This window comes from Mirounga angustirostris, unplaced genomic scaffold, assembly GCF_029215605.1.
Source record: "Mirounga angustirostris isolate CCGP_5_RB_7025 unplaced genomic scaffold, mMirAng1.0.hap1 SCAF_9, whole genome shotgun sequence".
NCBI lineage: Eukaryota > Metazoa > Chordata > Mammalia > Carnivora > Phocidae > Mirounga > Mirounga angustirostris.
The window spans coordinates 44,893,342-44,920,235 of record NW_026991717.1 but is presented as its reverse complement, the minus strand read 5'-3'; the positions used below and the strand labels follow the sequence as shown (position 1 = coordinate 44,920,235).

The 26,894-nt window shown below is 42.3% G+C and overlaps 1 protein-coding gene across 2 annotated transcripts in view; it reads right to left on the bottom strand.

The window, feature by feature from the left end:
* RORA (RAR related orphan receptor A) overlaps positions 1–26,894 on the bottom strand; it is a 717,927-nt gene that overhangs the window by 38,709 nt on the left and 652,324 nt on the right. For both annotated transcript variants that reach the window (XM_045899942.3, XM_045899941.3), the window contains one exon: positions 2,555–2,640. In XM_045899942.3, coding sequence (XP_045755898.1) covers positions 2,555–2,640 — 86 coding nt within the window. The remainder of the gene's footprint in view (positions 1–2,554; positions 2,641–26,894) is intronic.

The window sequence follows — 26,894 nt, the reverse complement described above, 5'->3', positions numbered from 1 at the left end:
GGCAAAAGCAGAAGTCTCTTGATTTCACCACAGCCAGAAGTGAAAATATTAACTATAGCAGAGGGAAACTATAATTGCAGACCAAATACTATATGCATCAAGTATAAACACATACCACTGTATAGTCCCAGACTGGGCCTAGGCTCAATCTGTCAATAAAATTAAGTTTTAATTGTTTGGTGATTTCCATTGTATAAAGTCAATAGGACAGAAGAACAGAGCCACAGATAACCAAAATACACTTTGGCATCGGGGCTGTACAAGATCGGGGCGGGGATCTAGAAAAATGACAACAATAATAGCTGCCCCTTGTGTTCTTATGGCTTTAATTTTCGTCATAAATAAACATTGGGGGTAAAAAGAAAACACACACTGTTTCTGCCTATGTAAACCCAGCCGTTCTCAGGCAGTCCAGATTTTATTGAACAGCATGTTGTTCATGAATCTCCTGCACTGGTGCGTTATTTCGCACAAAGCAGACCTCACCCCCACCCTGGCCCAGCCTCAGACGCTTATCCGAGGTGCTTGCTTTAGTTAGCACCTAAAACCACACGTGGCATTCCTAGAAGACTCAGAGAGAGTGGTCAGTTTCTCAGGACAGAATGAAAGGACATGTGGTTAATGCCCAGGGCCCTGCCCACTGAAGAACATAACTAGGCAAGATGCAATGCACAGAGTCAAGTTTGCTTGGAGCTTCTGCTGGGGGGGGGGGGAAGGGCACTGTTGTCTGTATGCCCTTCACCAAGGAAGGCTGCGCCATCTTGGACCGGGACGAGAAGGTTCGGGTGAGGGGGAAGGGTGACAGGTGCCCAGCCACATCAGCCGAATTAACTCTGAAAGTCAACGGGATGACAGTTGTCCCAGGGTGGCATAAGCCAGGCAGCTGATTTCATTTTGTGGACTTTTATTTACTTAATTGATTAATTTTGAGGGAGGGCAAGCGGAGGAAGTAAAAAGACATCATTTTTTTTTTTCCTTGGTAATCTAGAACCTGAGGCCTTGAGGGTTGCTATAATGATGAACAATTCAAAATCCTCTTTAAGTGGCAAGCCCCCTATTTCTAAAAGGCAGGTGATGACAAAGAAAAAGTGTGTTTGGCGGCGTGTAGAAAGCTCGAGCATCACCAGGATGGGATCAATATGAAGTATCTGTACATGTACAAAGCAGCACGTTCAGATGATTAACAGTAAAACAAAGACTTAAGGAAATTACAAGGCAAATTTCCCCGAAGTCTCTCAGTAGTTATTTGTGTCTGATGGTGATTTTGTATTTTATGACATTATATTTTCTAATTTCACCGAAGGAAGCTAACCAAACGCATGGATTTTATTTATTTATTTATTTATTGTTTTTTTTTTTTTTTTTGGCCACCTCAAAATGCCTTAGGGCTAATTCAGGCCTGGTTCAGTGGCAATCAGCTGTCTCAGAAGCTGCCTGCAGGTTTAAATAGCTTCTCGCCTGTTTATTTTGCACTGTTTTATCCTGTAAGCTGTCTCAAGGCCCTTCCAATATAAGCAGGAGGATTTAAATCTTAATAAATTGAGATTTGAATAACAGAGGCAATCTGGGTTTGGAGGTCTTGAATGATTAGGATAAACATCTCTATTCCCATTCCCAAATTACGCATGTGCTGTAATGCGTTGCCCTCGATCAGCATCAGTAATAATTAAAATAGTATCAACAGCAATAAGAAGGATAATATTTAGGTTTACATAGCACTTTTCAGTTTATACGGACTTTTATTTACAGTTTTTTATCCTATCCCTGGAATAGTTCTAAGAGGTAGGAAGAACAGGTGTTAACGCCCACTTTATAGATGAAGAAATTGAGTCACTAAAAGATTAAGACAAGCCCACAACAAGAGGGACATGTGGTGGCATTAGGACCAGAACCCAGTTCTTTCCAATGGCTTTGCCATAATTTGGCCAGATGTAACAACATATGTGTGCCAAAAGTAAGACTTTCAATCACATTCTGATTAAACTATCAGAAATACCTTTTTTTTTTTTTAAAGATTTTATTTATTTATTTGTGACAGAGAGAATGAGAGAGAGAGAGCACATGAGAGGGGGGATGGTCAGAGGGAGAAGCAGACTCCCTGCCGAGCAGTGAGCCCGATGCAGGACTCAATCCAGGGACTCCAGGATCATGACCTGAGCTGAAGGCAGTCGCTTAACCAACTGAGCCACCCAGGCGCCCCAGAAATACCTTCTTACAAAGCTTGTAATAGGGACACTACAGAAATCTAGAATCATTTCTTTTTTAAAAAAGATAACCAAAGGGATTGTTCATCAGTTCCATCAAATCCAGGACTGGAGGTGACAAACAAGCAATGTTCAAATACTCTTCTCTAGCTTCCTGTTATTTTGATGGAAGACATAAAAATATATATGACTTTCTTAATTGTAATTTAACACCAAAATATTTATCCTGTCCTGTCGTCTCTCATCACTCAAAATGCCGAGGAGTTGAATTTTCAGACATAGTAGAAGTCACATCACAAAGATACATTCTAACATTAATAGAAACAACAACAACAATTAAAAAGGCTTACCTTGCAGCCTTCACATGTAATGACACCATAATGGATTCCTGATGATTTGTCTCCACAGATCTTGCAAGGAATAATTTCAATTTGAGCTGCAACAGAAGCACGCAACCAGTTAATTACATTTTCTTTTAAACACCTTATAAAAGCGTTCCCTGATCAGCATTTGTATAGTGAAAACTAATAACCTGCTAAACATTATACTGCATTAACTATTCATTGCTGAACTGTGAGGGTCCCCCTAGAGCCCTGGACTAAATTATGGCTGCTCGTTATATAATAGCTTTCGGGTTATTAAAATGGGTCATTTGAGAAGGTGTTTAAAAACCCACAAGAAGACTGGAATCAGCATTTCAAAGCCTTCAAGAACTGGAGAGCTCGCAGTTTAGGCCTCAGAGCAAAGCAGATACTAAAATGTTTCCTCCGATCTCATTTTCCATCATTATTTTTAAAAGGTCATAAATCTGTCTTGGCTGAGCATCATAGCTCCACTGGTAGGGAAGAAAGTATACTCCAAAAAGTCAAGACTACTTAGGAAAATGATTCAATTCAAAATATTAATAAGTTACATATGCTGGCAAGTTAAGAATGCCTTAATTATCTTTTTTAATTAATGTAGTTGGCATGTGTTGAAAATCAGTCCATTTGTGTACAATCAAAACCTTTCAACCATAAAGTTAATATCCTATCTGAATTTAATAATGGTGAATCCTGGTGAATAGTATATGTAGTTTCTCAGTTCTTTATGTTGGAAACGGATTGGTATAGTGTGCATATGTTTCTAACCAACTGATCATTTGAAGATGCTTCATGTTGGAAGACCACCCAGTAACTAACAGATATCACACCAAAGTTCTCAAATATGACAAAGCACATTTCTAAGCAAACACAATATACCTTGAGCACAGTTGGTTGGAAAGAACGTAATTAAGGATTAAAAAAATAACCTCAGAAATAATTAGGCAAAACAAAGTTCTTGGCCCACCTATTAAATATAATTTACATGTGAAATAAAGAAGCCCAATACTGAGCTGTATACACAGGATGGCAACGTTCACCAGGGTACCCGGAATGTTCCATTACGCTAAGTTTTATTTTCCATGGTTTTCACTACGGATATCATGTCAGATTACTTAATCACACACACAAACACAATATTGTAAGAGCGTAAGTGTACTTCATTTTCATACAGCCCCTACCTAACCCCATGCCTTACACAAAGCAATGACTTATCAACAAGGAATATGTTGCACAATGTAAGTAACATACACATACATACAGCCCGCTCTTTCTTCCGGTGTAATCCCATAACCTGGAATAATTTCCACAACCATTTACTCTGGATTTGATGCGATGTTCGCATTCAATACTCAGAAACAGTATACATTAAATTACTGGATTTAACCTCATTATAAACGATGTGTACCTGCTAACTTCCTTTCAAGGGGACTAGTACAAGTACTGTGGTGACTTTTAGGGAGTGCAAGCTATTCTAGAAGGAGAGTCCCTTTTCATGTCTATCACTTTTTTTTTTTAAAGATTTATTTATCTATTTTAGAGAGTGAGGGGGAGAGAGAGAGAGTGAGCGAGCACGGGGGGGTTGGGGAGGGTAGGGGCAGAGGGAGAGGTAAAGAAGGGAGAGAGAGTCTTAAGCAGACTCCACGCTGAGCGCGAAGGCTGACACGGGGCTAGATTTCACGATCCTGTGATCACAACCTGAGCCGAAACCAAGAGTCAGACGCTTAACCGACTGCGCCACCCCGGTGCCCCTCACGTCAATCACTTTTAGTGTTGACATAGTGAGCTTCATTGTCCAGAGTTAGAGATTGTTCAAAATCTTACATCCGATATATTTTCCGTAATGGGTAAGCTTTCTAATGGTTTCTTTGTATACTGTCCATTCTGAGTTCTGCAGCTTAATGTGTTATAAGGTCACATTTAACAAAAATGATAATTTCTAAGTCTGCCTCATCTTAGTGTCTTGTTTGATTTCTTCAAGGAACTTCTTTATGAAATCTGAACTCTAATAATGCTTCACATTGATGGCCCCTCTGATATTTTTAATATAGTCAAGGCCAAGTTTTGTGTCAAATACTGTCTGTAGCTCTAGACAGAGTTACGTCCAACCCTTCTGAGACACAAAAGCCAAGCGGTGGTACAGACACTCTGAAAGGTGTTATCAGCTGAGAGTGATGGCCTGGATTTTCCCACAGGGATTAACTAGTCTGTAATGAGAACAAGCCTCCCCCACCCTAACCCCTAAGGAATAGATTAGGCAACATAAAGTACTTGGACCATCTATTAAACAATATTTATATGTGAAATAAAAAGACCGACACTGAGCTGCTTCTGCTTACGTCTCACCTCAAGCCGTAATCACAGAAACCAGACACAAACTTCGCTAAACCCTGTAGTTTAAGTCAGCATCAAAACGATGGGAGGCAATTAAAGCAACCTCAGTGCTGAACTTGGGCCTTTCAAGATCTACCTTCCTTCCAGCTTAACAATGGAGAGATCAAGCACCTCTACTTAGTTCTTTATAAGATATGAAGGCCCTGGGCAGACCATATTGGGAACGCTGAGTAAAACTATCTGGATTGGATGGAGAATCATGTATTGCTGTTCATTCTGCCTGGGCTCATAGTGGCTTATGCATGAGAAGTGAAATGATGATGTTTAAGGCAGGACCAAAATGCCTGCCAATGGCTTCCTGTGATCCCACAAGTGATATGGAGATCTGGCACGGAGGGGTCTGTTCATGATGGCGGTGGCCCTGGGAGCCTCGCCTGGCACCTCCACCCTTGGAATGACTCATGGCCTGGCTGAGGGGGCGAGAGGTGGTGGTGCGGGAGGGTCAATGTAGCACACTCAGAGTTTGGTGCCTAAGACTGCATAGGACTGCTGGCCTGAGTCGGGCTTCCAAACTCAGCCTTCCGTCAGCTCCCAGGGTCTTGGCATCTGGAGGGCACTCAAGCTGAGACGTATTTCCCAAGATTTATGGAGGCCAAGATGCTTAGTATGAATGGACTCGCTGTAGATTGACCTGTATTTTCAAGCAGGGGCCATTGGCCTAGACCTTTAACCCCCACTGTGTTTGTACTTAGCTCCCGTGGACAACGCTGGTCAAAGAATGGGAATTAGAAAAGCTTCACTAGGAGTCTCATGGTAAGGTGATGGGAGGGTTCTCCAAAGCAAAGTTCAAGTACTCTGATTGGTCAGATGCAACGATTCAACTAGCTTACCCTCTGGGTTGACTCTCTTATCTCAGAAGACAATTTCAGTGGCGAGTGCTCTTTAGGAAATGATTAAAATCCACCTGCTCCAAAAAGCAAACTCCCTGAATGTGATGTGATCACATGTGTTGGTATTTCCAGAAAGCAAACATTTGCAGATTCGACCAGGGCACTTACTCAATCTTCCATTTAATCCAACAATGCATAAAAGCTACTTCCCTGCACCTTTTAGTCAATTTACAGAATTCAAATGTATCAATGAGGAAAAAAAAAATGCCTTGCCGTATTTTTTCCAAAAGAAAACAGTTTAGTTCCTTAACTTTGAGTTTTCAGACCAATAAGAGGGAAAAGGACAAAAATCCCTTTGCCCTTTGCTTTCTATCCCCCAGGCTTTTTTCATTTTCTAACAGGCAGTGTTGTTTCTTTTCAAAATAATCTTCTTTTAACACAAATTATGAGTCTTGGCCCGTATATATACTGCACAGATTAACGCAGCCAGAATTTCAAAGGATGAGTTCTGTCAGACTCCACTACTGTTACAAGTATATTGATTAAATTAGTCTCCATACATATTCATCGCGGCAAAGAGGTTTATTGTGTAGCGGAATATCTGAAGCAAGACACACACATATAATCATGAATTGGCTTAACAATGCACAATCTTGCTATGAAAAATTCTAATTTGCCCACATTTTCAGCTCTATTGCCTCAATAATTTGCTCTCTCATGCACCCTAAGTAATTCAAGCACGCTCTCCACACCTGCAGAGGCAAATTTCTGCAGCTTCAAGGAGCTGACAACAAGTGGCACCGGGGAGGCAGGAAATCCTGGAATGCAAGTGTGCTCATCCGCCAAGTGGTCCTTGGGCTGGGCTGTCATTTAGCACTGTACTTCCGTAAAAGGTTGGCTTTTTACTTTTAATTATAAAAGGGACCAGAACATGGACAATGGCATTCTTAACACCTCATTTACGCCTCAGGACCTTTTTTGGGGGAGCTATCTTGGTCCAGAGAAAAATACCCATTCTCCCAAAGAATTAAAAAGTGTAATTGTACAAGAGTTGTACCCACTCTATGGGCGAAAGGTGATGCCATGATAATCTAATGGATTTATAATAACCAATAATATGCAACATGTATTTAGGCTTATAATGTGTTAGGCATTATATCCATTCCTCCAATACCCTATGAGGGAGGGGGTGCTATCACCATCATCATCACCTGCATTTTTCAGATAAGAAAACGGAAGCTCAGGGAGGCTAAACAATGCGCAAAGTCAGAGAACTAGGAAGAGGTAAGTTTGGGATTTGGACACATTTTGTCTTTTTTGTGTAACTCAATAGTTTTTTTTCCCCCTTTTCCCACCATCCTTCACAGCCAAGCTAAATTGCTCCAACAACAACATCAGGAACAGACTGCTATTAGTATGTCACCATTAACCAAGGATGCAAAGGACTAAGCACAAATAATTTGGTTAAACTTTGATAGCTACTCAGAACTGATGTCAAGATATCTTCCTGGGAGTTACTTTACTTATCAGTACTCTATAACTGTTAGTAATCGCCAACCTTCTAGACCATTCTTCTCCATTTTATAAAATGCTGAGTAGAGTTTTTGACCTTAAGACGACGGACAGCAATGTTTAACAATTTTTTAAGGCTGGGCAAATTACTTAACCTCTCTGAGCCTGAGTTTCATATCTGAAGATTCTCCATTGTATAATGGATAAATGATGTAGCACATAAATGATTATTTTATATATGTATTCTCTCTAGATACATGCACATCACGCAGTTGTTAGATCTATTTGGCACTCGATAAATAGTAGTTATTATTATTGTTATTGTTGATAAGAAATCCTACCTTATAGCGAAATGAAATTCCTTTCTCCAGACTTTAAGCCCTTTCCAAAGTGGGGATAGAGAAAAGCTGCTTATCCTCCCAATGATATGACAGGCAGTTCATACCAGCTACCGCAGCAATCCTTCACAGCCCTGGCACTTAACGGCTACAGTCCAGCAGTATATTGCAATCAGTTGTGGTATGTGTCCCAAGGAATGTGCTACTAATAATAGTAACAAAAAATTAAAATTTTTATTGGTTCATATAAAAAATAAACTAATAGGGACCTACGGTTACCCCAGTAATATCTTTCACTCTAGCTCACGTGCAATAACCATATACTTTCTCGAATTGGACTGAACAGGGTGGGGTTACTGCTGGCTTGCCAGGAAATGGCCAAACCTTGGGTACACCCATGAGAGTATGTGACACAGATGAACGTTCACGCAATTTTGTGTGTCTTGCAAAAACCATAGAGAACTACTGCTTAAAAAAAAACAACAGGGGCGCCTGGGTGGCTCAGTCGTTAAGCGTCTGCCTTCGGCTCAGGTCATGATCCCGGGGTCCTGGGATCGAGCCCCGCGTCGGGCTCCCTGCTCCGCAGGAAGCCTGCTTCTCCTTCTCGCACTCTCCCTGCTTGTGTTCCCTCTCTCACTGTGTCTCTCTCTGTCAAATAAATAAAATATTTAAAACAAACAAACAAACAAAAAAAACCCAAACCCAAAACAACTATCTTTTACACCGATCTGTTGACAGTCTTTCTTCTGGAGGGCTGAGAATATGGAAGGCTTTTCACTTGCTATGTTACATATTCCCCCAGTGTTTGAATTTTTTACAATCGGCATGTATTACTTTTGTAAGCAGAAAAACCAATAAAGATTAAAAAGAAAAACCCTAAGGCATTTGATTTTATTTTCAGTAAAATGGCTTGAGTCCTTTATGGATTAGTCACTTTATTTTATCCCCAGTTTAAAACTGCTGGGGTATTAAAGGCTTCTGCAGCTGCCTGGATGTGGCCGGGCCTGCACGTCAAGGCCGGCTGGGGGAGAGTGGCAGAGGCTTCACCTGCTTACCTGGAGCGGCTTTCAAAGCTCCCGGCTTCTAGAATTTTCTGGCCCCTCTGGGTCTGGCTATCTCCTGGTGCCAAGGACACTGTGCCCTGCCCAATGGGGCCCCGCCAAGGGGACAAAAGTAGGCTGTTGAGCCTGCGGCAGAGAGGCTGTAACAGTCCGGAGTACGGGAGCCTCGCTCTCATTTGTCTGCCCAGAGAAGCACCTCTTTTAGAAACCACCCTTGCCAGGTTGGTGCCTTCTTTATCCTGTGTGAAGGTGCTATGCATACTAGTGGTAAACTATTCAGGGAGCAAAATGCTTTTCCTCCACTCTCTCAGGGCTGCTGCTGGAGGCCACAGGCCACCAGAGGATTTGCAGAGAGCTCTCATTACATCTCTGTGGCGGGAGGGGAATAGACTGTGGGCTTTGACCAGTCTGGCACCTTCAGTTGTCCTGGACGCATGGCTCGGGGTACAGCATGGCTATGTTCCACAGCCCAGGCACGTTCGATGATCCTCGGGGGTGGGAAAGGCCGAGTCCCAGTGGCATACTGTCCAAACTAACCATCAACGTGTTCTGCCATTTTGTCTTCTAACTATATACTAATTATCATACTAGTATGTTTCCCTGATACAGTCTTTCCTTCCACTGATTGTGAATTCTTTCATAAAAACAGTACTTAATCCTCACTGAACATCACCAAAGCAATTAGCCACCTAATTAGAAAAGCCCTACCCCTTTGATACCGCAACCTCGTGGTCATTTCTGGCAGCGATAAGAATGTCTGATATTTGCAGAGTTCTGTAACAGGCTTGAAAGTTTTTGTTCTCATCAGCACGTTTTGATTTTGGTGCTCCCAGCAGCTCTGAAGTAGGCCACTGGGTATTTTCACACCCATTCTACAGATGCAGACAGTGAATCTCAGGAGGGTAAAATGGCTTCTCTCTGGCTGGATTTCCCAGAGTTTCAATGGTAGAGGCAGCCACAAGTAAGACTTGGGGTCTCTTCCCTATTCAGGATTATATGATGCCTTTAGATTTATGCTAGCATCGATCTGGGGCTCCCAAGGGAAACGACACACAAGACAAAGAGCTGCAAGCTGATCTAGCTAGGAAGTGGAGTCGGCAATCCTTCCAAGTCTCTCTCTGACCCTCAACTTGCTGGGTGGCCTTAAGCAAGTCACTTACACCTCCACTGCCTCCGTCTATAAAATGGGAATAATTCTTACCTCCCAGGCAGGTGGTGGTAAATGAATGCTCGCAAAGCTCTTTGAAGATGAAAAGACTTATATAAATGGGAAGCTTTAGGAAGCTTGGCATATCATTCTTGGCAAGGACCAGGACGCTGTGCCCTCACTACCCACAACAGGCTCCTCCACAAAGAGACTAAAGAAAAATACACAGAACTGTAATTTTCATCTGCTAGCCAGACTTAGTTGTTTTTTTTTTAAATTTTGGTTCCCAAAATGCCTTCCTGAGGGACTAATAGGTCCAGATGTTACTATCTTAGTCTCAAGAAAAGAAAGAACACATAGATGGCTGTCAGGAGCAAAGTCACCGAAACGAAACTTTCACCAGGGCTTGTGCAGTCTTGAGGAGGCATTGTGGAAATGGAAGGATTCCCACATGTTAAACCATAAACATACATGTCACACAGTGACATTCTGAGTCAGCCGACGTCTGACTCAAAGGAGCTTGTCAAATTAGAGCCATTAAAAAAAAAAAGTCCTAACCCATGTTTGACAAAACTCCTGTATCTTACCTACTATTTAAAGCCATTTCTTTTTTTTTTTTTTTTAAGATTTTTATTTATTTATTTGACAGAGAGAGACACAGCAAGAGAGGGAATACAAGCAGGGGGAGTGGGAGAAGGAGAAGCAGGCTCCCCGTGGAGCAGGGAGCCCGACGCGGGGCTCGATCCCAGGACCCTGGGATCATAACCTGAGCGGAGGGCAGACGCTTAACGACTGAGCCACCCAGGCGCCCCTAAAGCCATTTCTTTAAATTGATTGTGGTTTCTGCTGAAAACTTAACAGTTTTTTATAAAATGATTTTTTAATAAAAAGTAATGCCTATACCTGCCATAATACATACGCATAAACAAACCTCAAACAGTCAAGAGAACAAACATTTGCAAACTAAATCTAAAATAAGTCAAAAGTGGAATTTTGGAACTTCGGCTATTTCCGTCAGACTTTATACATGCATGACTTCAGTGCAGAGGAGTTAAAACACTGGGCCAGAATCCCCTCTATGAATTCAGAAAGAGTTTAGCTGGGTACGCAGGAAATCTCTGAAGAATAAGGAAGACAGGCGTATCTTCTCATGTGGCTTTCTGTGAATATGCAGGTAGTTCTGACAATGGGAACTGAATATTAATCCTTTGTAATATGCTTCTATCCTTACTAGATTAAGCTTTCCAGAGAAACTGACTCACGTTCCCCGATGCATACATATCTTTGTTAAAAGCCCAATCCAAATGAGCACTTCTGTCCCCAGACAGGGAGAATAAATTCTGTCCAACCAGAGAGGAAACAGATTTTTCATACAGAGGAATAGTGGATGGCTTTGATTTTTAGATCCGGTTCTACCTAGAACCCTCCTACTACAGGGTAATGTGCAAAACACCTACATTTAAGGTAATTGACATTTTACCTCTTTTGGTAACTACCTCAACCTTGCATAAAATACTTGAATGGCAAGAGAAGCAGCTTCTCTTTACTCACCCAGTGGGCAAACACTGAATAAATGCTCACTCAATAAAAGATGATACATTAATATCAGTAATACAAATACTTCTCTCTGTTTTGTCTTCCCTAATCTAACCTCTCTATTGCTTTTGTAAATAGTGAGACATATTTGTTGTTGAGAATGTGTGGGGTTATATGCAATCAGGGACCAAAACAAAGGTAACTGGCCACTTGGCCAATTATTCTCAGTTGGGATAAGGTTCCTCTAAGATTCTAGAATTAACTACATTTTTCTTTTCAGCATTTAATTCCTGAAGATTTTCTAGGACCTTGAGATCAGAAATATCTAATAAAAATTCTTCTCTTGAATCTCTCAGTGTGGGTTAACTGTCATTTCCTACCAGGAGGAAAAAGAATATTTTATTTTACTAAGTGGTTAGAGTATGATTAAGGTAAACCCCTAATAACTTCTTTTCCAACAATAGATGTGTGTCCCTTACATTCTTCTGGATAATACTAGGCCAAAAAATGTCATCTGACTAACAGAACTGCATCTAATCTTTACTCGTGATCAATCTCACTCTAGATACCAATTCCTTTTTTCCCCTAAACAAGAACAACTGCACCCCATTTAGGTTAAATCTTCCTCTGCTTGCAGTTGAGAGCAATGGGGTCAGCTCTTTGCTTTCATCATTTGAAGTCTGTTTTTCACAACAACAGAAAAGAACATCTTTAAAACCAAACCAAATCTGGAGATCTTATCTAGTTTCTGCTTAACTCAAAACATTAGAATTACTGCATTTTATGAAATAATCTTACTTTACACAATTGCCCCCAAATTCTCACACCTAACACTCCATTTGGCAGCTCTCTTAACTTCACACCTGCTTATGCATACCTCAGGCTAGCCTCATTGTATAATCTTGGTATTTCAATGTAGAAGCTTTTATTATTTTTTTTAATAGGTACATACAATGTTACAAAAATCAACAAACCTGGTGATTCAACCACCACCAGTCCATGGACAGAACAACCTATTGACATAGAAATGGATCTTATAACAAAGAGGACATTTGTTTAAATCTATTTGTTTTATGGCTGCATATAAATCTCATCCATTGTATGCTTAGCATATGGCATCATAGTTTACTGAATAAATCAATCAAAACATTCTGTTTGCCTCAGAACACTCCTTAAAGAGCTAAAATCTCCTGCCTAAAAAGTCAGTCATTGATTGCAAATTTCGATTGTACAATTTCTATGACCTCCCCCTCCCCACCCCAGTGGTGCTACCACAAAAATCAGCTGAACGAAGACATGAAGAAGTAGGTCAAAATAACAAGAATCCAGGTTACATCACCAAAGTTTACCAGGCCAAGGAATCCACTGCTTCTTTCCATTAGCTGGGATTGTTTTTTTGATCAGTTACTATTCATTGAATAGTAGATTATGTCATTTAAAGAAATATTCTCTAACCAAATCAAGTCTGGATTCATGGCAAAAGACTGAAAATAACTTGTAACTTTAAACCTTGGGAATACATTTACATCCCTCCATAGTAAGCCAATGAGGACTAAAATGACAATACATCCATAGCCCCAGAAATACAGGTCGATGATATGATAACTTTCTCCGTCCAAGGACCTCGGGTGAGGATGGTAAGAAGGATTATTCCACAGCCCAGATCCCCCCTTCTACCTCTGTGCTATTTCCCACTTTACAAAATCTTCCTAGAATTAATAGGGAGAATGGAAACAAGCCATGGAAAGGTCTGGTTTTTATTAAAAGTCATAAGCAAATTATTCAGACTTGCCAGAAGCAGAAGTGTAGATGTAGTCATATTAATCATATTAAGACTGTAAGATCTTGAAGGATTAGTGACCAACTCCTGGAAGAAAAATTCTGCTGGGTTCTCCACCTCTAATTTCCAGGACATAGCCAATGACATCTAAACAACCAATATGTCAAGTTCTAAGCCTTCAAATACATCACAGATGTATTTCTGGATTGCAGTTCAATAGTATTTTTTTACAATTATCTTTTATGATGCTTTTCTTAGACAACCAGTTCAGCCAGGCACAGGAACGACCAGAAAAGTGACCTGAGGAGTTTCTTCTGACTCTCTCTCTAACTGCAGGCTCTCTAAACTTTCTTTTTAAAGAAGTATTTCCATTCTTTTTTTTTTTTTAAGATTTTATTTATTTATTTGACAGAGATAGAGCCAGCGAGAGAGGGAACACAAGCAGGGGGAGTGGGAGAGGGAGAAGCAGGCTTCCCGCCGAGCAGGGAGCCCGATGCGGGGCTCGATCCCAGGACCCCGGGATCATGACCTGAGCCGAAGGCAGACGCTTAACGACTGAGCCACCCAGGCACCCCAGAAGTATTTCCATTCTTAATTATACAAGATCAACCAGAGAGGGGCGCCTGGGTGGCTCAGTTGGTTAAGCGACTGCCTTCGGCTCAGGTCATGATCCTGGAGTCCCTGGATCGAGTCCTGCATCGGGCTCCCTGCTCGGCGGGGAGTCTGCTTCTCCCTCTGACCCTCCCCCCTCTCATGTGCTCTCTGTCTCTCTCATTCTCTCTGTCTCAAATAAATAAATAAAATCTTAAAAAAAAAAAAAAAAAGATCAACCAGAGAATGGCTAACAATATTTGCTGAGAGCTGAAGCACAATTGTTTCCAAGTCTATTCCTATGGGGAGAAACCAGGAGCTGGTAGCTATTTCTTTGTAGGAAAGGGAGATGCAGTAAAAGGCAGCAGAGCCTTGGGGGTATTGAGTAGTTGCGAGGCAGAGGAGAAGGAATGTTCTGACCAAGCTAAGAGACTGTCAGATTTATTTTAAGAAGGTCTGAACATCAGACTAAGCATCATTTCACGGACTAATGACATAATCTAATAAATGTCATTTTTCCCAACAAAAGCAAAGGTATACCATGGGTGTTTATCTTGAAGCTACGTATTCTTATGTGAGTCATGTACTAGAGATGAGGTAAGAACACGGCAGCCATGTGGCCCTATCACAGTGAGGGGCACGGCACCATCCTTATTCGACTTTTGGTTTCTGCTCCTACCGCCCAAGGAGCTGCTTTCGCCTGCAGACAAACATTTTGGAGGACATTCTATGACCGTCCTGCACAGACTCCTATCAGTTACCCAGCATTTGGCCATGTGTGCTTTTGTCACTTCAGATAGCTTGGGTGAGTGAGTGTGACATTATCATCGGAATAAGTGAATTCTTCCAATTTGCAGTAAAAGTGCACCATTCACACACTCTGGTACTTCCGTGTGGCAAGGCTTTGAAAGCCACTTCACAAGTGATGGCAGCACATTTCCCATGAGATGGAAACACTCTGATTGCTAACAGCTGCGACAGGCACATCTTACTGTCACCGCCTGAGCTCAGAATAGCAGGTCCTTTTTAATGCCCATGACTGCCACCATCTTAAAAAATCATCTCACACACACACACACCTCCCCCCCACACACGCCACATGCCACATGCTCACACACAGGTCCATCCAGCTGCAAGTCCTAGCACTACTTGCTGGGAACCTGCACAGTTAGATACCAGGGACGCAAAGAGGATACACAGAACCCACTAGCACGCTTCACCTTACGACATTAGCTTCACTGTATACAAACCAAGGATGAAAGTGAAAACTGTCTTAAAAGGAGAAGAAAGGAAAGAGATGAGTATGACCTTGAAGGTAAAGTGCAGAGGTTAAATCTGCAAGTTCTAGAGCCTGGGATTGGATCCCAGCCCTGTTACTTACTAGCCATCTGAACGTGGGCAGCTTTCTTACTCTCTCTGCGCCTGATTTTCCTCCTCTCCTTTAAAATCATTCCTACCGCATTATAAAAGGGTACCCAGGTCGAGTGTCCGCAGAGCCAGTGCCTAGCACATAGTAAGTGCTTCATAAACGTTAGCATTCCTTCTCCTCCTCACTCACATTTTAAGGACAGTAGTATCTGGCAAGGTCTGCCACTGGAGTTGAGGGAGCTAGCAAAAGAATGAAGGATAGGTCATACTCCTTTTAAATAAAGACATGGTAAAGTTTAGCAGCTTTCTGTTTTGTTTTGTTTTTAAGGTTTATTTATTTTAGGGGGGAGGGGCAGAGGGAAGAAGGGAGAGAGAGAAAATCTCAAGCAGACTCTCTGCTGACACGGCTCCATCTCACGACCCTGAGATCACAACCCAAGCAGAAACCAAGAGTCGGACGCCTAACTGACTGAGCCACCCAGCGGCCCCTGGGAGCTTTATTTCTAATGCAGAGGCCTAAGATGAGAAGTAACGCTAAACAGATATAAAGCAGAACTGAAAGACACCAGTGCATATTATGTCAGCGACCCACTTTCTAGGTAAAGCCCATGGCAAGGCTGGCATTTGGAGAGGTGGGTAAGCAGAGGAAGTGGGAGAAGCTTCTAAGATCTGTGTGGTGAGATAGCAAAAAGACTGAGCAACCTAAAACTACCAGTCAGTGAATGCAATTTACCAACCCCCCTGAGAATCCCTGCCAGAATCTTTCTCCAGGGCTCCCCTCCCCTCTTCTGTTTTTAGATACACTGTTGAACCAGATAGTCTTCCCCATTCAGTCCTGCTATACTATGCTGTGATTTGATGATTACGGGAGAGTTGACCTGTCATTTCTCCAACAGTGGGGACATCTTTTTCATGGCAAGACCCCACAGGTGTCATCTAGTCAGGGAGAAAGTAATAATCCAAAGGGGAAGAGAAGCCCATGTGGAAACCAAGTTGTCTATTTCATCTCATTTTTGGCTTAGGAAAGGGAACATAATGAAATGTTCTCAAGGTCCAGAGTGAAAGTTCTGCCAGAATTTTTTTTTTTTTAAAGATTTTATTTATTTATTCATGAGAGACAGAGAGAGAGAGAGAGGGGCAGAGGGAGAAGCAGGCTCCCAAGGAGCAGGGAGCCTGATGCGGGACTCGATCCCAGGACCCTGAGATCATGACCTGAGCCAAGGGCAGACGCTTAACCACCCAGGCGCCCAAAGTTCTGCCAGAACTCTTACCAGAGCTAGAACTCTTTGTTTCTATACACCTGCCCCCTCCTTTTTTTTTTTTTTTTTTTTTTTTTTGGCCTTATTTAAAAACAAACGTTTACTACTATGGATCAAAAAGCATTCCTTTCAATACCAAGCCATTATAGAAGAGACAAGGCAACGGACACAATGCTAATGTGGTGTTGATGGAAAATAAAGTATTATTTTCCCTTCAAGGCAAACAATTTCAATAGAATGTGCTGGTAAAGAGTTAGGTTGTTTATCCCACCCCCCCCACCCAGTAATTGTGTGCTTTTGCTTTAAATCCATAGCAGCACAGCCCATGGCAAGGAGCATCAGTCACGCACATCTATTTCCAATTGTTATTTATTTTTCAAAACAAAACCTCCTACAGCCAAGCATTTTAGGACCTCAAGCTACCTCATTCCCAGCTACAAAGGTCCAAGGCATTTGATGCCAAGGGCCAAGTCCACGGTCATGTCAAGGACCATCAAGACACACAGAAGTAACTTCTGAGGCAGGTTCTGGTGGCAGCACAAAAGTGTGTTCATCAGACAAGAGCCTGCCCTGTAAGATGTTGGGGAACCAATGCCCAGAGGGATGGCTGGAGTCAGCCCTGTGCTACTCACCTCGACCTGCCTTTATTTTGATTTTGCTGTTATTCAAAGAAACCCAGTGCAGTCACTGAAAGCAATTCCAAGAAACAGAGTTCAAAAAAAAGAATTAAGGCTTAGAAAAGATCATTTAAATATGTGTGCAGGCTTTCAGACTGAAAATTCTGAATGGGATAAGATTTTTTCAGGTGCACAACCTTGGAATGTTGTTTAAAAAACCAGTCACACCTCAGACGCACCTGCCAATAATCAGAAAGACAGCCAGCATCTCTGAGGAATTACTGTTCATTTAAAACATCCTTTAAAATACATCATAAGAGTAAGTCTGACAATCCTTACCCATCCCTGACCTCTAAAATAAACAAATAATTTTTTTTAAAAGATTTTATTTATTTATTTGACAGAGAGAGACACAGCGAGAGAGGGAACACAAGCAGGGGGAGTGGGAGAGGGAGAAGCAGGCTTCCCACTGAGCAGGGGAGCCCGATGCGGGGCTTGATCCCAGGACCCTGGGATCATGACCTAAGCCAAAGGCAGATGCTTAATGACTGAGCCACCCAGGCGCCCCTGGTATAGTTCATTTTAGAGTGAATCTATTATTTGTCTTTCTTTCTTGACTGGGACATTACTAATTAATTTCAAAGAATCTTTTCTTTGGGCATAATTTTACAAATATTCTTTGAGAACCTAGTTCAAGGCACTTTGTAAAGCATAACGTCCTCAGTAAGGCAGGGGGTTCTCAGGAAGAGTGAGGGCAATGATTTTAAAAGGTCTTTTTGATTTTTATATGTGATATTCCAGGAACTTTCCTTAGTGGCTTTTTTTTTTTTTTTAGATTTATTCATTTATTTATTTGAGAGAGAGAGAGAGAGAGAGAGAGAGAGAACACAAGCAGGGAGGAGGGGTAGAAGGAAAGGGAGAAGCAGATTCCCCACTGAGCAGGGAGCCTGATGTGGGGCTCGATCCCAGGACCCTGGGATCATGACCTGAGCTGAAGGCAGACGCTTAACCAACTGAGCCACCCAGGTGCTCCATCCTTAATGGGGTTTTAAGGAAGAGATTAAGAGAGAAGTGGCAATCAGGCTGCCTTCAGTCTACCCTCCATCAGGGAGTCAGGAGGCTGGGGAACCCTCAGTCCCACAGGATACCAGTCTCTCACTCTTCTCCTAACCTGACAAATAGCCGTGTGGCATCTCCACCCTTGCTGACTTTGCCAGGATCCACATTTTACTCAACTGTAACAGAAAAATGGGGAACAAGAAAGGAGAAAGGAGAAAGCCCCAAAGGCCAACAAACAAATTTCCTAAGCCAATGATGCATTTTAACATTCTAGGAATTTAAATTCATATTAACTGTTATTTGAATTAATGTTCGGTCTGTCTAGTGCAAGAGTAATTGCTGAAACTGGAGGAAATTGGTCACACAGACTTCAGCAATGGGCATAAACGGCCAGTGGGCCAAGGGGTCTGAAGTCACGAGTGGCACATCTAAGAAGGGTTTCCCTAGGAAGGCTGCCACTCACTTCACTCCACGCAGGCTACTTCCCCACAACCGCAGCAGGCCAAAACCATCCCTAGAAGAAAGGCACGGGGACAAGAAAACAGGTTGCAGTTCTGTACATTCTTCAGCAGCATCTCAGAAACCTTAAAACATAAAACTTAGGGAAAACCCATTTTTATAGCCTCAAACACACGAAACCGCAAAATGGGATAAAACACGGGTAGTTCCAAAGGACTTCTCACCGGGAAAGCTTCAGTCCCACCACCAACACTTCCATTGAATTCCCCAGCGAGCCCCAGTCTTGAACCCCATGGCTGAGTCAGTGAGGTCTGCCCAGCCCAGAACAGGGAGCTCTGGGCCGCCTGCAGGAAAAGCACTGAGCGGCCCCACAGCCAACCTCAGTGGCATCTTAGTGATTTCTGGACTGGCGGCTGAAGTCAGAATTCTCTGGTGATCGCTATCAGGTTATGACAACGAAAGGCACCATTCTAGGAGTTTCCCTTCTTTCTCCCTCCCTTCGGCTTCCCACAGTCACCGCTCGCCGCATAATTGTTTTGTTAGTCAGGAAGTAGTAACTCTGACATGGCCGTGACTGTGCACTCTCGGGACGGGGGTGAGAGCTGGCTAGGGGACACGCGCTGCGTGTGCGGAGCCGTCTCCCTGCTGAGGCAGAGACGGCCTTGGAATGTTCTTTGTTTTCCCTGTGGCTGCCATCCACCATGTTAATTTCCTGGAAGAGACAATCAGCGGCCGCTGTTTTCTTCCCGCAAAATTACTGGCACCAGCCTCTCACCCAGAATGAGGACTGGTCTTCAAAACAGCGATGCTGTCCTTGTCACTAACTTCTTCGAACTGCTTCCACTGGCAACCACTCGCAGGGCCAGCGTGCCCATAAAGACGAGTTTGCCACTTCGTAGTCACTTCTGTTGCTGTTGTTCTTAAAGAAAAACAGCCTGGCCTTGTTTCTTCTCTGACCTCACTCACCATATTAACCATTGGTTATTTTCAAAAATCCAAGTCACTTTTCCAGAAGAATAATGGCCACTATGGAGACTACTGCTACGGGGTTGGAAAGCCGTCCCAGAAGAGAGACGACGTAATTAGTTCTGGGAGTGACAGCATTCTTGGTACAGATGTCTAGCCTCCCCAGCAGACTGGCTCTGAAGGGGCAATGTCCACATGGAAGCATCCCTCCTAGTACATTTGTTAAAATAAAATCAGCCTCATTACCTGATAATGTAAATGACTTTGGGAGGAAACTCTGAGTCTCCTGTTTTATCTCTCCTTACAATACTGTTCAATTAGAGCGGACTTGGTGGAAATTCTGATTTTTGTTACCCATCGCTACCCATCGTTACCCATTAAAATATGCTTTCTGACGTCAGGCTCCGAAATAAACGAAGTTGTTTGTTACAACTACCTACACACAAATTAGAAAATTATATGACACAGAGTTTAATACAGCCTGTAGCCGGGACACAGGTTATTACTGAAAGTAGATGTTCGCATGGTTTCTGGTTTTGCAGTAAAAGGAGACAACTTGAAAGGACTGCGTGGTTTTGATGCTCTTCTGAAATGAAAACATTTAGTGAATGCGTAGCATTGGGTTGTCATTAATGTCGGCCATGCGAAAACAGTGTCTCCAGGAACACTCTAGTCATTCCCCCCGTCGAGACCACGACTTTCCACCCTCTGGCATTTCGGGCGTTGTGCTGGTACTTTTCCAAAAGAGAATCTTTGGGCAATCCATTCTAGGTAATCCAACACATATCACACTCTTAAACAAATAGGTGGTCTCAATTTGCTAAAGTGGTCAAGAATTGCCACGGGAGAATGTGTTCCTTTCTGAGAAACGCAAAGCTAACGAAGACAATTAATGATGACATCCTCGAATGTTAGAAAGCGAGAAGTATGAACACAACATTTAAAGGTGTAGAGTGTAGGGGCGCCTGGGTGGCTCAGTCAGGTAAGCGTCTGCCTTCAGCTCAGGTCATGGTCCCAGGGTCCTGGGATCGAGCCCCGCATCGGGCTCCCTGCTCAGCGGGAAGCCTGCTTCTCCCTCTCCCACTCCCCCTGCTTGTGTTCCCTCTCTCGCTGTGTCTCTGTCAAATAAATAAATAGAATCTTTAATAAATAAATAAATAAATAAATAAATAAATAAAGGTGTAGAATGGTTCAAAATAATGCAGTGGACAAAAATATAAAAATATCAGATTAGCTTTACATCGCTCCTGTTGAACTTCTTGATATGTACAGTTTAGCAAAGTCTTATTGATGAAAGCAGAAAAATCTCTGGCATCCTTGATGTGTTTGATGATAGGTAGCACCTTTTATGCACTGTGTCTGCTGCCTGACTACACTGTAAACGAGCAACAAAACACTGTACTTACTCCCAAAGTTATAAGGAATTAAACATGTTGTGTTGAATGAAGTTAATAGTACAACATTAAAAAAGAGTTGCTAGGTACTTTCTTGCCCCATGCAATCAAGTTTGGCACAAGAGAGAAGAAAGTAAAGCTATTTTCTTAGGTAGGGAGTAAGCATTAGGAAGTGGTATTCTCTATCACATGGCCGGGGTGTTTTGTGGTTGCTCTTATTTTCCTCTCCCCGTTCACTGTCCATGAATTAATTTAAGAAATAAGCAAGGCATAAGGGAATAGGCTAAATATATAACAGTATTTGCTATATTCTTTGGTTTCAAACACTCTTAAGAGACAGGGATCAAACATGGGATAAGAAAATATTTTGCAATTTCTCAGGATATCACATATTAGTCGTGCTTGCTACAGTGGTTACATACCATTTTTAATATCACTTTTTTTATTGCAGTGGTTTTTAAACACCCAAGGTGAATTCTCACAAAGAGACTACCTGGGTCCTGGGGGGTGGGGTGGGCATCTGGTGGTACTCTCACAGTAATAATCTCTTTATTTGACTCTATTTCTAATTATAAATTCAAACTGTAGGGCACCTGGGTGGCTCAGTTGGTTAAGCGGCTGCCTTCAGCTCAGGTCATGATCCTGGAGTCCCGGGATCGAGTCCCGCATCGGGCTCCCTGCTCGGCAGGGAGTCTGCTTCTCCCTCTGACCCTCCTCCCTCTCAGGCTCTCTGTCTCTCTCTCATTCTCTCTCTCGCAAATAAATAAAATCTTAAAAAAAAAAAAAATTAAAAAAAATAAATAAATAAATTCAAACTGTAATGCCTCTCTCCATCCTCTTGCACCTCCTTTCTAATCTACAAAACAAAACAAAAAAATGTATTTTTAACTTGTATTGTGAAATGGCCACAAATAGGACTCCGGGGGTTCGTAAATCCTGCTGTATATACAGTGTCTGATTTTCTTCCAGCCATCAATTAAATCACAAGGACAATGTAGCTCATTTTATAAAATAAAATATAAGTGATATTTGACAGCTCAATGACGAAAGATTATGATTGTTTATATTTGAGCGCTTTGACCTACTAAAATGTATTGGAGAGGAACATCTAAGACTTAAATCTGGATGGACGTTTTAATGTTTTAAACTGTTCATATCCAACCCCAAACACATTCATTAAAAAAAAAAATGTTCAAAGCCAAAGAATTTATGGTCTATGTATCTACGGTTTCCCCCTTTGGTGTTTTAGTTTTGTGTTAAAGTTTTGTGTTTTTTTTGCTACAGAATCATATCTGGAAAATATCAATAGAAATGTTATCAGTTATCAAGCCTACTCATTTGGACATTAAAGGGATTAAAGTTATTGTCGGCACACAAGATTGCGCTGGAAAATAATTAATCCTTTTTGATGCTGTTTGTTTTCCTCAAGGACAGTCAGAAAAAGATGTAAATGGATGTACAGATTATCATGTAAATGTTGACTCTCAAAGGAGATGATGAAGGAATCTAAATAAGGCTACCTTAATTCTGAAATAATAAAAGTTCAAACAATGAATGGCTGAAATCGCACCTCAAAATTACACCAGATACCAGCTTACAAAAATAAGTTTTCAATTGTGTGGAATCATTACCAACTGACAGAAAACAAAAGAAGCATTTTGCAGAACCATGCTGGTTTTGCTGTTCTTTCTGCTAATTTAGTTTGTGCAGAAGATTCACTGTGTGGACCACTTGTTCTTCATCACGCTAAACAAACGCCTTTAGAAGAAGACAAGCTAGGGCCACCTGGGTGGCTCAGTTGGTTAAGCTGCTGCCTTTGGCACAGGTCATGATCTCAGGGTTCTGGGATCAAGACCCTCAGCAGGGCTCCCTGCTCAGTGGGAGATCTGCTTCTCTCTCTCCCTCTCCCCCTCTCCACCCCCACTGTTCTCTCTCTCTCTCAAATAAGTAAATAAAACCTTAAAAAAAAAAAGAAAAGGAGAAGAAGACAAGCTAGTGATGAACTAGGTAGTACCTCTTCATCTTTTCAGATTTCTGCAAGGAGATTTCATGGGATTCCATAAGTGAAATCAATTAAGTAAAATCTATGGCTAGACAGGGAATATACAACACAATGCATCCATGTAGAATGTATCATGCACATTTATTTTTCAGCATTTAGAGATTACGGATGAGAGTGATTCAGCATGCCCTTGCCCATTGTCTTCCTGATAATCTAATGTAAATGTATACTGCATAACAGCTTTACCACTCTGACCTCAATGCGGAGTAAAATAACAGGTAACAAGGAAGTAGAAGCTAGTCACTTAACACAAATATGTGATTTTGATGCTTTGGCTCATTCTGGCCCCTGCTCAGTTCCCACACCTTGGTCAGGAGATGTGGCTTTCGTTAAAACCTGCTATTTCTAAGGTATAAGATATTAAACATAGTTTGGGCATATGAAGAGTCATCTTTGTTCTCATTTCATTAATAATCGCAGTAAGAGTCTATTCCCCACACAAACTGTCCTCAGGAAGGGAAATTAAAAGGCCTTGAATAATTTCTCCTACTGCCCTGCAGTGAGACCTTACTAGTCTCCTTCCTTGTCTGAAGACCCTTCCCCGGATTAGACAGTCAAGGTAGAGGTGCTCCTCTCACGAATCATAGTTTCTGTTTTGTTCAGCTTGCTCTAAAGAGCTCAACCAAACCAAATTACAGAGCTCCAGACCTGTGAAGACCTCTGAGCTGACCCAATCGAACCCACTGCTTTTCAGCCAAGGCAACTGAGGCTTGGAGAGGCAAAGGGACTGTCCTGAGATTACCAAACCGGGGTGAGACCCAGGAGAAACCACCACCCACATCTTCTCACTCTCCTGCCGTCTTTCAACTAGGTTGATCCCAACCTCCCCATTTCAGATGAAAAAAACAGAACTAGGGTTAACAGAAGTCACCACGTGGGAAGAGTGAGCAGAGGTTAGGTTTATTAGGGTGGCTAGCTGAGGCCTGGGCAGCCACAGGGGGCCTGACCTTGAGGACACCTAACAGAGGACCATTCATGGGTCACGCTGGTGGTGGTGGTAGGGAGAGGCAAGCTTTGGCACCGCACGCAGAATGCTGGGCACTTGGGGGTGGAGACCGTTATCAGGAGAGGAAACCCCAACAGACTGGGAAAATGGCGGGGATGCCAAAGAGGAAGATTACATTGAAATAAAGTTGTGTCCACTTGACGTCTTCCCCCAGCTCCAGTCCCAGCCACAAGTGGGCTAGAATATATCTAGAAGTACAGAAGCTAAACTTGCCTTTCATTTATTTATTTTTTAAAGATTTTATGTATTTATTTGAGAGAGAAAGAGCAAGCATGAGTGGGGTTAGGGGCAGAGGGAGAGGGAGAAGCAGACTCCCCGCTGAGCAGCGAGCCCAACACGGAGCTTGATCCCAGGACTGCGAGATCATGACCTGAGTCGAAGACAGGCACTTAACCGACTGAGCCACCCAGATGCCCCTAAACTTGCCTTTCAAAGGTCCCCCTTAATACCTGTCTTAGGACCATAGCAAGTAAAAAACAAGAGGCATCCCTACCCTCTCCCCCCCGAGTCATCTGCTACTGTAATACCTGGATTCATTCTTCATAGCATTTATCGCTCCCTGGAATGCTTCATATTTATTAGGTGTCTCTCCACACATTTAGAATATATGGTAGAAAGGAGCAGGGACCTGTCTTTCTTCCTCATCCTGTATTCCTCATCCTCAGTGCCTGACACACGGCAGGTGCTCCAAAGGAATGATTAAATTAGGGAACCCTATCACCTGCTTCTAGCATGTAATCTCTATTACTCTAGACAGGAACAAGAAGGTTGCTAAAGATATCCTAGACAGCCCTGGGCATTTCCTTCTAGCATGGAAACTTTATGGCAAGAACCAAAATAAGTTCAAGGATACCTAATTTATCAAAAAACGAAACAAAAAAATCAACTGGGCAAGCATCCTTTTCTGAACTATATCTACTAGAACCTGTCACTCAAAGATGCCAAAGGAGTTCGCAGGATTATAAAAAAGGTCAGGGGCTGGAGGTGAGGGGTAAGGGTCACGGTCATGGAGAAAAAAGGTAGTTACTGTTCTTCTGACATCAAGGGCCGGTCCACAGTGGTCAGCACCTGGACACCCCATGTGTACTGTTAGGTGTCAAGGAGCGGCTTGAGAGAGAGATTCAAGCCCAAATGCTAAGTCTGCCACTTACCAGCTCAGTGATCCTGGGCAAATTATTTCACCTCTCCAATCCTCAATTTCTTTGTCTGTATCAGAGACAGCAGTAACTGTTTCACAGGGTTGTTATGAGGCTCAGATGCAAGAATACACCTGGACAATCAGCTCAGTGCCTGGCACACAATGGTAGCCACCATTACTATTATTATATGAGTTATCGGTATTTTTGTCTAATCTCAGATAATACTCAATAATCAAAGTTAATCTCCATCTGCTTTTCTGAACCAAGAATTACTGCTTTATCCTGGGATTACTGTAAGGTCACGGTGGCAAGTGGGTTTCAGCGCATTTCCTAAGTCAGATGGATTTCTCATGAATGCTTTGGATGCTGGTTGAGGTGTACTGTGCTGTGATTGATTGTGACGTCTGCCAAGGGTGTGGGGCCAGGCTCGCTGGTTCTAATATTAGAATTGGTAAGCCTCTTCCAGTGTCCCAGAGACTAACAGCTATGTTAATATTATGTAATAAAGCACAAATAAATGGAAAGAATGGGCTAAGAGTCAGATGCTCTGGGTTCTAATTCTAAGCTTTGCAACCAACTGGCTAAGTGATTTCGATATAGTTACTTCTTCAAAAAGTCACTTCCTATTAAAATCCTGTGATTTGCCAATATTGATTTTTAAAATGTAAACAAAAAAGAAAGGGGGCAGGGCCTTGGCTACAGGAAGTCCTTGATGGTTATTTGTTGAGATCATTTGAAAGAAAAATAAAAGTCCAAGGCTATCGTACAGAAATGTAACAGTTAAATATTTTCTGTCCTCATTCAGAAACGTTGACTCTTCCTACCAGTGAAGAATATATTTGAAAGGAGAAAAAAAAATTACAATATTTTTGGCACTAAAAAAAAAAATCAGCTAATGCTTAGGGATGTTCCAAGAAAGACAAGGCTGTTGAGAATATGGCAGCTCTTTAATAACCAAGGCACCATTTAAAAATAGCTAGAATTAATTACAGAGCTAATGACCCATTGAAAGGCTTATTTAAATACCAAAGCCAGCACTGAACAATCATGGAAAATATGGCTTAGAAGGGTTTTAGAGAACAGAAACCAGGAACAGCAGTTGAAACAAAAACCACATTATCCTAGAACACTACTTCGGTGAGAAACATTCAGGATGTGAAAATCTCAGGGGAGTTCTCACACTAGGTAAGAGAAGCTACCAGGATCAACAGAAAGACAAGAAGATGACCCATTCAGTCACCTGCTTGGAAAAGAAGGGCCTCTATTCAGCATTAACCCCTCGAGGAGAGCCCTTCACCAACAGCCCCCTACCCCCCAAGCTTTCTTCCCCCCCCTTCAAACCCTCTGCTTTTCTGACGCATCTACCCATTTTTAATGTGCCATAGAATAAAATGAAAATTTCCTGAGAGAGGAAAATATGTACTTTAGTAAGTCTCTGTGGCTATTTTAGAGCAGCATTATCTCCACGAGTTTCCTGTGTCTTGATCCTCTGTGCCTCCCATCCACACCATCATAAGCCAAAGAGGAGGTGATAATGTTCTTCGGCATGCCCTACTTGCCAAGCAAAAGTGATACCACTGCAGTTCTTAGCTTCTCTCTGTACCGAAACGGCCTTTCTGCACGTCAGTATCCTGGGAGCACTCCGGGTGGCCAGAGTTGGAATAGTTTCGTGACTTCATTCATGCCCATTTATTAAATGCATTACTCTTACCCTTATTTACTAGAGCCTAGACGTGCCTTGTAGTTGCCTTGCTAAGTTAAACATGTAATGGAATCAAAAGGTTCCAAAGCCCTTGAGATCTCAGTGTGG